General features: G+C 46.6%; 1 protein-coding gene across 1 annotated transcript; it reads left to right on the top strand.

Annotated features, from left to right (window-relative positions):
- The first annotated feature begins 64 nt into the window (after positions 1 to 64).
- Positions 65 to 12083, top strand: SMARCB1 (SWI/SNF related BAF chromatin remodeling complex subunit B1). Its single transcript, XM_038187241.2, has 10 exons — positions 65 to 329; positions 1440 to 1551; positions 2226 to 2255; positions 3743 to 3872; positions 4449 to 4586; positions 5211 to 5338; positions 5905 to 6071; positions 6503 to 6693; positions 10671 to 10802; positions 11713 to 12083. The coding sequence occupies exons 1-10, from the start codon at positions 237 to 239 to the stop codon at positions 11750 to 11752; spliced, it is 1161 nt and encodes a 386-aa protein (XP_038043169.1). The 5' UTR covers positions 65 to 236; the 3' UTR covers positions 11753 to 12083.
- The last annotated feature ends 545 nt before the right edge of the window (positions 12084 to 12628 follow it).

The raw sequence follows: 12628 nt of genomic DNA, 5'->3' as shown, positions 1-12628 counted from the left end.
AGGGCCGGCTGGGGGCGGGCAGGGAGCGGGGCACCGGGGCGGGCAGGGCCGGGCAGGGCGTGAGGGGGCCGGGCAGGGCCGGGCCCGCCCCGCTCCGCTCCGGGCGCTGCCGCCGCTGGGGGCCGCCGAGCGGGAGCATGCGCGGAGCCGAGCCCCGCTAGGCCGCGGCGCTGCCCCCGCTCGCTGCGCTCCGCCGCCGGCCCCTCAGCCCCCCAGCCCCCTCAGCCCCCGCCGCGATGATGATGATGGCGCTGAGCAAAACGTTCGGGCAGAAGCCCGTCAAGTTCCAGCTGGAGGAGGACGGCGAGTTCTACATGATCGGCTCCGAGGTGCGGACAATGGGGCCGGGAGGCGGCAGTTGGGGGGGGAGCGGGACCCATATGGGGGGTGCGGGGCGGCCCCGGGGGCTGTGGGGGCCGAGCCCCGCTCCCGGCTCGGGGCGAGGCCGCTCGGGCACCGCGGGGTGGGGGCGGGGGGCAGCGGGCGTGTCCCGGCCTCACCCCGTGGAGAAAGGGGGCTGGGGGGGGGGTGAGGCGCTGCCCGGAGCCTGCAGCGGGGCTCGGGGCCGCTTGTGGGAAGGGTGAGGGCTGGGGGGGCCCCAAACTGCGGGGTGAAGGAGGGAGCGCCCCAACACGCACGTGGAAGAGGAAGAAGGATTGCCTCCTCTGCCTGCCCCCCTCTCCCGACGAGCAACGTTTACAATTAAAAATTGTCTGAAGGTGGACGGTAAGGTCAAAAAGACTCCTGTTAAGGAATAAAAGCCCTTTGTGGCAGGCTGTGAGCGTGGCACCCATCTGAAAGGTTGGTCTCAGAGCCTAGAAACGCTGCTGTTGTTCAGCAAGGCTTGCTGGAGCCGCCAGCACAAGTGAGGACATTGTGCCAGGAGGAGCAGAACTGCTGTACGGGTGTGGAGTAAGTTTGGAACAGGGTTTCTGGCAGTGGTCATATTTTGCACGGTCAGAGGATTTAAAATAAATTGCAAGGCAGGTCTCGGGGTGTTTGTTCTACCCAAGTGATGTCTGGGTGGCACAGAGGTTCAGTGTGAAAGTGCCGCTGTCAGAGGGCTGGGTATCTGCTTTCATTAAATTCCTACAGAGCATCGTGCATTGAAACAGCGATGGAAGTAAAGTTTAAATTGTTCAAAAATACGTGCAAATAAATGCGTTTTTTTCCAATTAAGTTGATTTTTCTCAATAGATAGGACTTTCTTATCAGGCTAGTGAAATAAAGAGCTGATAAAAGCTGTTGTCTATATTGCCACAAAAATTGTGCGTTACGATGCCAAACCCAATAGTCAATTGCAAGAAAACATTAAAAAAAAAAAATCTTCTCCCGAGGTCTGTCATCATTACAAAGAGCTGAATGCGTTTCAGCTTCTGCTCACAATTCCTCTGAATGGAATACATTTCCAGGCCATGTTTCTGCTTTTCTTCCTGTAGGTGGGGAATTACCTGCGTATGTTTCGGGGTTCCCTGTACAAGAGATACCCCTCACTCTGGAGACGACTAGCCACCGTGGAAGAAAGGAAGAAGATAGTGGCGTCTTCACATGGTGAGAAGATGAGTAAATGTTTCCAGTACTGAAGCCTGAAAGATTGCCTTGAAAAACATTCTTGGAGGTTCAGAAGCTTGTGCAACTTTACGGCTGTGCACATCGCTTCAGATTCTGGCTACAGAGGGCTTCATCACCTCGGTGATGGAGCCGTCTGCAGCAATGGCACATCAGCGCCTGGTTCTACCTCACAGAGAATGTGAACTGATCAAAAATGATCTGAAATCAAAATGAGCCTTGTGGCTTTCCTGGGGTTGGCTGCATCCTTCAAAACACAAAAGCCACATCTCAAATCCCGTATCAGGAGGGACTTCTGTTGGCAGAGAGGGCCAATTTTGTCCCTTTTGTCAAATGGGCAGAATATTGCAAAGATATCCCATTGAAAATATGCATCTTCACTTAACTTCTGTTCTTGCAAGGACTGAAAGTTTGTGGCTCCTAGAATTTGTGGTGGTGTGTTGGTACTGGTGTAACTGCTACAGTAAGAATACAGCTGTCTTGGTGGTATTGTTGATGGGAGACTAATGAAAAGCAATATTTCTTAGCAATAGAGCTTGTCGTGCGCTCTTCAGGCTAAGACACAATAAAAATAAATAGTTCATTCTAGACTTATGTCTCCTTCCTCCAAGTGACCTGTTGCTCCTTTTTTTTTCTTTTTTTTTTTCTCCCAACAGAAAATCAGCGGTCTCACAGTCCCAGGAGATGTAAGTCTTATCTGTGTGTTGTTATTAGCTGTGCTAGAGTAGGAATCTCCGCTGTGACCTTTGGTGCCGTTACAATATACATGAATGTCTCATCCTCTTCCTCTGATCTCTCCCTGTGGTCGCCCTAATTGTGCATCCTCATCACATGCTGAACTTTTCTTTCTCAGAACATTACGGGACTCTCAGACACAGACGGTTTGTGCAATTCAGCAAGATCTGTCCTGAGGTTCTCCCCCTTTTCCAAGTCTTGTTTCTTTGTGCTCCCTGGCTTAGCTTTCATTAATGTCCAATGTGTCTGTCCAGCAACTTGCTTTTCTACTGACTGTTATCTCTCCATTTCCAACCATAAATTCCATTGAGGATTTGTAGTTTTCTGGGCTTTTCTCCTCAGAAGGCTGTGAAAAATTTTACATCACTGTGGCAGATTGTAGATGTGCAGAGCTAAACCATGTGATTGCAGAGGGCAACTCAGGGTAGGATACAAATTTTTTCTCCCCTTAAATAAAAGCACATTAGGTAAACTTTAAAATTAATGTTTATGAGGATTTAAGGACCTTTTTTTTTCCAGGTGTTTTGGATTTTTTGCTAGCATTCTTTTCTATCTTAAGTAAATTTCCTAGAAGAAATTAGTAGGTTCTGTAAATAAGTTGCACCCTGGAAGAAGTAGGTTCATCTGTGGTTGGTAAAAGCCACATCTTAGTTCTTGAGTCAAATGTCTCCCTACTCTAGAAGCCCAGTACAGTTCCCAGAGTCTCCTGGTAAAGCCAGTTTACAAAGTAGGTTTAGGATGTGCTATTGTGATATACAGTGATAATAATTGAGAGAAGCCCATGCAATTCTAACTCTCCTTGTGCCCAGACTCTTAGAATGGAAGGAGTTTCTAACAGTATAAAAAGGGTACCTATACAAGGCAGATCCTGATGCGTTTTGCAAATCTTTGCCCTATCGCTATGCAGCCATTCCAAGGTGTCATCCTGCTTTTATCTTTTAAATTGCATTTCTTCTCTAGGCTTTGTGGCAGGATTTGCTGGGTATTCACTGAAACATTCCACCCCTGTCCCCTTGAAAGTCACATTTGTTCTTGCTGTTTACATGGATGTCAAAGCAAGATGATATTTGTTTAGTGCCAGACACTATGGTTGGGCTTCTGATCACACCAGTGCAAGAAATCTATCCAAACAGCAGAGCATCTTGGGGTGTGAGGGAGAGCAGAAGCTGTTGGCAACTCAGAAGTAGCAGTGGAAAGCTTTTTGATCCCCGTTTATCCCATGCGTACAAAATGCCTTGTCAAAACTTTTGTGTAAAATCAAGTTTCTGCAAGAAGATAAACGAAGCCCAAAGCACTTCTGGGTCACACAATCACACCATTTGGTAACCTTATTGTTGTCCCATCTGGCAGGAAGGGCTTTTCACTGTTCGGCTTATTAATGTCATATTGCTGTGTAATACTTTTCCATGTTAATTATTGGTATCTTTCTTGGTAATAGATCACGGCTATACGACATTAGCCACTAGTGTGACGCTGTTAAAGGCCTCTGAAGTGGAAGAGATCTTGGATGGAAATGATGAGAAGTACAAGGCAGTGTCTATCAGCACAGAACCTCCAACCTACCTCAGGTAACCAGCGGTGGTGAGGGCCAGGATCAGAACAGAGCTGCTTGGAAGGTGTTGGCGTGGATAGGAAGTGCTGTCCTGTCCTGTTAGAAATCACATCAACCCAGGGCCTCGCACAGCAGGATGCTTGCCCGTCTGTGCTAGCATACATGTACAGAGTTGGGCAAATGAAGATCTTCAGAATGTAAGGATTAGGTCACTGCCCACATACGACAGAAGAAAAACATTATTGTTTGATGATGCAGCTTGTTTTGCGATTGCTCCATTCCAACTGTAACAGATGTTTTGCAAAACACTCTGTGCACGTACCGTCTGCTGGAGACGTCACATTTCTCAGCAGCCCCTCTGTAAATACACAGAAAATCCAAATATGAACTAGTATTTATAATGGCACACCTGGGTTCATATATGAGGAATAGTTATGATTTGGAGAATGGGCTTCCTGGAGGCTAGTGTGGAACATGATTTCTCAGTCAAACTATCATTAGGCAGGAGCTCATAATTTAAAATTATACTGTTCCTTAAATAATAGCAGTGGTGGTCAGACTCTGCAGGTTAACATCCAGTCTTCTTCTTCAGAGAACAGAAGGCAAAGAGGAACAACCAGTGGGTGCCGACTTTGCCCAACAGCTCTCATCACCTGGATGCGGTGCCGTGCTCAACAACGATTAACAGAAATCGCATGGGCAGGGATAAGAAGAGGACTTTCCCTCTGTGGTGAGCTTCCTTCTTCTGAAAAGCACAGTCACCAACATGACGTACTGCCAAGGGCTGTGCTTCTTCTCTAATAGACAAGGCCTGTAGCTCCCTAAATTGGAGGTTCTTAGTTCAACTGTGTCTCATAAGGCTCTTCTTTACAGCAGCCATCTGTGGCTCAGAGAGGAGGCTCTCCTTCTGTCAGGAAAATGGTCAATTTGTTTCCTGATAAGTTCCCTGTACTTTCTGCTGATTCTCTAAGCATTTGTCATTTGAAGAGCCTGCAAACCCTCTCTGCAAAGGACTGAGACTGCCTCTCACTGACATACTCCTGTAACTTTAATTTATTCGTTGAAAAAGGCTGCCTTCATTTTCCAAATAAAAGTTGAGGAAAACAGGATAAAACATTGCCTTAGAAAGGCGTCCTTGTTTTATTTGCAGAAATGTATTAAGATAGATGCATAAAAGGTGATAAAACTCCCTATTGGCTGCCGTAGCTTTGTACCCCTGTCCTGAGGAGTCTGTCTAAAGACTGGGGAGTTGGAGGATGGGGATTATTTCCAACAAACAGCTCTTCCTTTCTATGGAGGATGCCAGATGTATCGTTTTCTAGCACATATACTGTATTGTTGCTCTTTTTATTAGCTTTGATGACCATGACCCAGCAGTCATCCATGAGAATGCATCCCAGCCGGAGGTTCTGGTTCCAATCAGGCTCGATATGGAAATTGATGGGCAGAAACTCAGAGATGCGTTTACATGGAACATGAATGGTATGTAGGAAGGAGGGTTTCCCGAGGCTGGAGAGATACAGTTGGCATTCATCACCAAATATGAAGAGAGAACAAGCATGAGCCCCATATACACAAAGCTTTAAAGCCCTGCCACTTGGTGGGTTGTGGTCAGCTCTCATGTCTTGTAGCAGATGCCCTACCACTTCCATGGGTCCCAGTCGTTCCTGGATGCATGTAATCTGAAGAGCTTAATTGGCTTGTTCATCTGATCCAGTTAATCAGCTCAGCAGCCTAATGGAAATGTTCTGTGAGCTGCAATAACTTAAATACTAAACAATTAATATGTATGGCTCCTTTACGTATGCGGATTATTAGACTGTAGCTGTGTTATCTCCATGGGGCAAGTAAAGAAAGCTGATACAGGTCAAGTCCCTGTGTTGGTGTGCACGTGTACAATCCCGGGACAAAAGCCCCTTTCATCAGCAAAAGGTGATGCGTTTAGAATTCCCCTCTTCACACTATAAGCTTAATTTTATGTATTCTGTAAATGGCAGGCATTGGTGGCTGAGGAAATTAAGTGTCTGTTTGTTCTTGTTCTGTATCAGAAAAGCTAATGACCCCAGAAATGTTCTCTGAGATTCTTTGTGACGACCTGGATTTGAATCCTCTGACGTTTGTTCCTGCTATTGCCTCTGCCATCCGGCAACAGATCGAGTCGTACCCAACGGACAGTATTCTAGAAGATCAGTCAGACCAACGAGTTATTATTAAGGTAATACAGGAAGGCAGTAGAATGAGAGTTGAACCATTTGCATTTCTCTGGTTACGTTATGGGGGATGAGGAGTACAAAGGCTTCCCTCAGAGCCAAGGAGCTCTTAAGTCCAGTCCCGATTCCAGATTAGATTTTGTCCTTTGTGTGGGGAACAAGACCATGGTAGCAGATTACTAAACATTCATGTGCCAACCCCCGAGATGATGAAAGAGTTCATTTAAAGCATTGTGGTTTCCTTTGTAAGAACTGAACCTTGGTGACCAAAGCTGAGTTGTTACTGAACTTAAGAATTCAATTAAGGAGCTCTGTAGATGGAATGAACTAGGAGTTACTTCTCCACTTCTCCAGCCTCCACCTTCTAAGTTAAATTACCTTTGACAAAGTACTGCAAGAGATGGAAACAAATGACTTGTTCTTCCCTTGTCTCCAGCTAAACATCCATGTAGGGAACATCTCCCTTGTAGACCAGTTCGAATGGGACATGTCAGAGAAGGAGAATTCACCAGAGAAGTTTGCCTTGAAGCTGTGCTCAGAGCTTGGCCTGGGTGGGGAGTTTGTCACTACCATTGCCTACAGCATCCGAGGACAGCTGAGTTGGCATCAGAAGACATATGCCTTCAGGTACAGAACTGTCATCTTCCTAGCAGGGGTGTGGATGTGTGTTCTTACTTGTGGCCATTAGTATCAACAAATCTCGAACAGTCGACATGCTGTAGAAAGTTTAATCTGAAATTGGTCCTTATGGCTTACACCCACTCTATCCTCCTCTATTATTTTTTTTTCCTTGGTAACGGTGTTTGGCGTCTCACATTCATGTGCCCACTGGCTTGTAAAACCACTTTTTTAAACAAGTTTATCAGATGAGGAATATGTAGGGTACAACTAAAGCCCTTTTCTTTCTTAGACATCATTTTGTATGTTTCATCAGCTGGAGATCTCTGTAGAGCCAGTATCATTCAAAGACCACAGCTTGGTTAGCAGCACAGACAGTTTTCTTTTTTCCTCACTGCTTTGGGTGGCTGTCTGCCTTGAAGTGACTGTGTCGCACATCACAGGATGGTTGGGTGTTACTGGTGAGGTGCAAGAGGCACATTAGAGGAACTGCTTGTATGAAATAGTTGGACGTCTGGATAACAGGAATGTTAGCGGTGCATCTAACCAAAGTACTTCGAACATTAGTGACACGTGTAGTCATATCTCAGACACGGCCCTCTGCTTGTCACTGGCTGTCTAACTAGTGAACAAACAAAGCAGTTTGATCTGGTGCCTTCTGTGTTTTGTTCTTAGGTAGAGCCTGGTGCAGCACAATCAGCCTCTGCTTTTGCTCGAGTATCTCTTTGTGGGGAGTGTCAGTGAAACATCAGCTTCTGCCACAGAGAGAGAGGCTGCTGTGATTAACAGTGACAGAATACCTTGTACCTCCTTATTCTAATGTATACGAATGACCAGTGCTTTTCTGTTTCATGAGCTCTGCCTGACTTGGGCCATATGCTCTCTCAAGCCTTGGTGTTTTGAGCTAAGGCAGACTGACACTGTAGCTCTCTACCCTGGCTGAAGTTAAAGTTGGCTTGATCAGAGGCTGTTCTCATAGCTGGAATGCAGCAGTGTCAGGTTTGATTAGTCAGCTTTGTAACTTGTCTCCTAATAATAATTTCCAGTTGTGCCGTGCCGTGTTCTGTGGCAAGTTACTGTACTGATGTTATCCTCCATATGCTGCTGAGTCTGCAGTCTGTAAATATCCCTTAATGCGTGCTGGCGGGTTTTTTTGACCTTGGGCCATGGTGTTACTTGAGGAAGTTTGAGAGTTCAGCAAATGATGCATTTGCAGAGGTGGGGGGAAGGTGCTGTTGACGTGAGGTTTGAAGAGGTCAGCTTAAGGAAACTTGCTTCTAAAATGATCCCTAATGTGGTTCATATTAGAGAATGGAGAGGGGCTCGTGACCACATGGAAACTGAACTCTTAACATAGAGCTGGGGAGGTGACTTCTACGGTGCCATCCACGACAACTGACTGGTATTTGCAGATCCAGTGTGGGGTTATGTGCTCCAGAGAACTGCTGGGGTAATAGAGGGCAATAGATGGCAAAGTGATGCCTTTAGCACTGCCTCTGTGCCACTTCCTATGCTTTTTCTTCTATTGCAGATACCTGAATCCCCAAATTAATCCGTGTACATACTTAATTGTTGGGGGGAGCTCATTTCTCCCTTTGTATCGATCTGTCCAACTCACAGCAAGTAAGGTTTTATTCAGCACTGTCCAGGCTCTCGCAGGTGTATCAGGTTAATGCCAATTTTACATTATGCTCTCTAAAAACATGTATCCAGATCTAGTTGCTAGGGAGTGCTTCAATTTAAGGGTAGTTGAAATAGGTAGACTTCAGGCCTTCTTTAGCCTGTTGCAGTATTGTAAGGGAGAGAATCAAAAACAGGAAAGGGAACCCCAAAAGAACAACGTATGTAGCCATGAACTGTTCAGGGGGGAAAAACACTTAATTTAAGCCTTGTTTTGTGTCATAGTACAAACATGCCCTCTTATTCCCTCTGTTCTTCCTGCAAAGGAGTACTTTTGAAACCTTCCCGTTGATTAATGATATTTGGGTTTTGTGGTTGGTTAGTTCCTGAATTCCCAAACCACAGGAGTGGGGGTTGTTCCGAAGTCATTCCACCGATGTAAGGAAAGGGTCTGCTTCAGATGTATCAAAAGAACCTTAATATCTCCAGGGACAGGAGGGTTGAGAAGTCATGAGCCTCTTAATCATCTGAGGGAGAGGTGAAACTCTTGTTTAGTTGATGAATTCCAGGGCAGTCCTTTCAGCTGGCCTGCTCTGTGCAAAACAAAGAGCTTGAGAGCCCAGTGGAAGTAGCAGGACAGGAGGCAGGCAGGTAATGATGCATGTGGGATTTTCAGGGGGATGGTGTGCTGCATTGCTTCCTGTCTCATTGCCGACTTGTTTCTAGGGGCAGCACATGGTGCTTCATAGCCAGGGCTTTGCCTTCCAGACCAGAGTGATGCTCCCTCGCACACCAAGGCCACTTGCCTGAGCAGCTGCCCTTTCCAAAGGAGACCTGGGTATCGTTGTGCTTGTGACACTGCTGCTGGAGGCTTGGACCCCAGCAGGAGGAGTGCCTTGCTCCACTCTCCACTGGGAATCCTGCAGCTGACAGGGCATTGCAGTCAATCTGCCAGCACCTCTTGGTTTTTTAAAAAAAACACAATGGGGAGGTAACTCTGTTTCTTTGGAGGTTAGGAGCTGAGGGAGGATTTTTCATTTTCTCTCTGATCCTATGCTACAGAAACATGGCTGGCTTGCAAGTAAGCAATGCTCACAAGGCTAGCTTTCCAGTCCCTATTTAATTCTAGTGGGTGCTCAGTGCTGAGCACGGTAAGAGAGGCAGAGACCATATTACCAAGTCAAGGTCTAGCAGTTAGTCTGGAATTTGTAGCACGTTGTGGCTAAGATGAATTTCCTGGGTTTGAGTGTTGCTTGGTGGACATCCACAATCCTGGAGGTAGATTTGACTGAAGTTTCCTCCCAGAATCAGATACCAAAAGCTTTGGATTAATTCTTTGTTTAAGAGCTTTGATATAGATGGTCTGTTCCCGCGGTGATCAGCATTTGAGTTCCTTCCTGTGGTGGGAGAGCCATGCATGAGTCTGAAATCCTTCATGGAGGCATGTCCCTGGGGAAGGATCCGCATCTTGCACACACCTGCGGGAGGGCTCCTCGTACACACACACTTGTGTGGCTCAGGCTGAGCTGCTTTCTAGAATTCAAAGCAAACATTTACATTCTGAGGCTCCTCTGTATTTATGCTGGGCTTCCAGCTCCACTGTCAATATTTGGGAAGCTACTCCTGGTCAGTTCCTGTTGACTTCTACTGAAAAGTGGCTAATGAAGCAGTAAACATTTTTGTGCATGTGATAATACAGCTGTTCGGGGCAGACGGACCTCTGAGGAGCAATCTTGTGATCTGGGATGGAGCCTTGTGTTTCACTGGTCGTGCTGGGTGTAACCACAGTCCCTGGTTGCAACAGCAGGTCCTAAAAGACAGCCCTTTCCGTGGCAACTGGGAGAACAGTTCTCACTTTGCTGTCAGGTTCCCAGAAAGCCAGACGTGCCAGGGAAGAGCTGCTAGAGGTGTAGCAGGCAAACTGCAGCTAGGAAGTGAGAGTTAAGAATGGCAGAACTAGATGGAAGAGCCCCCTTGACAGTACCTGCTCAGCTTCTGCTCTGCGAAAAAGTGCTCCCTGCAACAATAAACAGATAGGAACATTGCCTGTGCTGTGTTTGAACGCTGTGAGCCAGGTACATAATGGCCTTAATGGGAGAGAAGTGCTTCAGCCACAGTTGTTTTGATATACCCCCTCTCTTGTGGTTATGGAGAGGTAATAATTGGTCTCCCAGAAACTTCAGGCTCTACCAGCTGGTAACTGTCTGCCCCTGGGGTACTTCTGAGAACCAGACTGGGCTAAGTGGGGCTAAAAGCAAATGCTGAAGCCTGAAAAACTTAATGTTCTGCTGTGCTTGTGTTGTGGGTCTGGGCTGATAACCACTGTGACCACTGACGGGTGTTGCTTTGTGGTCCTGCCGCTGCAGCGAGAACCCTTTGCCGACCGTGGAAATCGCCATTCGCAACACGGGGGATGCTGACCAGTGGTGCCCTCTTCTGGAAACCCTCACGGATGCTGAGATGGAGAAGAAGATCAGAGACCAGGACAGAAATACAAGGTGCTGCCGCTCGTTCAGACAGTTCTCATTCTGGCCTGTCTCTAAGACAGAAGTTAAAAGCTTTGATGTTTGTCTCTCTCTTCTGAGAGCCAACTGGCAGGATTTCAAACTCGCACACCACAACAGAAACTCGTAGCCTTTTTGCTTCAGGATATTAAGCTGTTATCACCTCACTCCACAAATATTTAGCGTCTACTTTAACCATCTCCTGCTTGAAGCAAAGTTTCCTTTTTTTTTTTTTTTCTCCCTTGAGCTCTCTGCTCGTGAGGGGGATTTGAAGGCATTCATCAAAAACAGCGGGGTTTCGTGCACTGTCATGCTAACTAGCGTCCTGCCACAAGACTTCCTTTTATGTAGGATAAAGTGCTGTTTGATGTAGGAACAGGCAAGGTCCCAGCTCCAGCCTGACTGATGTTGACCTGTTTGCCAGCATGGGAACACTTCCGTGGTTCCAGGAGGAGCTCTGTTTGCCATAGAGACCCACTGAGCAGTGTTCAACAAGAAGTCAAGAGCACTTGCTCCTCCTTGGTTAAATTGCTTCTGGCAGGTATAAATGAACCACTAGAATCTCTCCAAAAGATACGTTATGGGAACAGTAAATGTGCTGGCTCAGCTCTTTCTCAGGAATATTTTACTGCTGACAAACACATTCAGGATGGTTTTGCTTCTTAGCTGTGGCTGAATAGTTCTCAGTAGCAGTTGGTTTTATCCCACTTAATGAGAAAAATTGCCCTAAAAGCTGTTGCTGAATAGTGGTATAGCAGGGGCACTCTCAAGTGACCAAGGAATTCCATCTGGGAAATAAATCTAAGGAGATCACAAAGCTGTGGTAACCTCCCCAGAAACATCAGTTTTAGTAAGACTCCACATGATTAACACAACACTCACTGTACTCCTTTCTCTCTTCCAGGCGCATGAGACGTTTGGCCAATACTGCTCCAGCCTGGTAAACCTCCTGTTGTGACACTGGTGCTCTTCCTACAGACTTTATCCGTATTCCTCTCCCCAGATGGATCTAGGATTGGCAGGGGTCTTTCTGTCCCTGACGGGGACACACATTCCACTTGCCAAGAGTTCCCAGTACTGCTGACTTCTGCCCCCATCCCCTCCACCTAAATGCCACGTACCAAGAACGCTGCATTAGCACACGATCTAGCTGAGACCTGTGGCAGCTGTTGGAGCCCTTATATACCTGTGTGTGGACAGTGTAAAGATTCTTTTGTATAGGTGCAACATGCACTATTAGGACAACTTTTTAAATAAAAGGAATGCATACTGCTAGGTTGAGTTCAGTGAGTTCTAAATGAGTGGTGATCTCACACTGGTTTTGTCCTATTATGGCAACCGAGCTGTCCCAGGGCCTAATAATAATGCTGAACACCCCTAAAGCATGGAGGGAACAATTTTTTTTTCTTTGACAGGTAAAACAGGCTGAAATGTTTTTGCTGCAGGGATAAAGTGATAACAAGGCTTGGAAGATACAACTGACTAAAGGCTAGGTCTAAGCTGTTGCCCTGCTTGGTGCAGCCTGCAGTGAACTCAAGCATCCAGCTGGCTTACTTGGCAGTGACAGAACAGTGTGTGACTTTCGTTAAGGTAACATTAATTTGTCAGACGTTAACCTGGTGAAGTGTGATGTTTCCAACCCTTTTTTCTGTGAAAATTGCAGCTGGAAGACAGTGTCTCTGAACTGGTACAGAAGTCAAAGACTGCACTCACCAACTGAGACTGCAGCTTCTCTTCAACAAGTGGCTTTGCCGTGGTCACTAGCAACCCACACAGCTGCCAGTTACAGCACACAGTATCCAAAACAAAGTGCACGGTCT

The sequence above is a fragment of the Anas platyrhynchos genome, chromosome 16 (genome assembly GCF_047663525.1).
Source record: "Anas platyrhynchos isolate ZD024472 breed Pekin duck chromosome 16, IASCAAS_PekinDuck_T2T, whole genome shotgun sequence".
In the NCBI taxonomy this organism is placed as follows: domain Eukaryota; kingdom Metazoa; phylum Chordata; class Aves; order Anseriformes; family Anatidae; genus Anas; species Anas platyrhynchos.
This window is presented reverse-complemented; position numbering and strand designations above follow the sequence as displayed.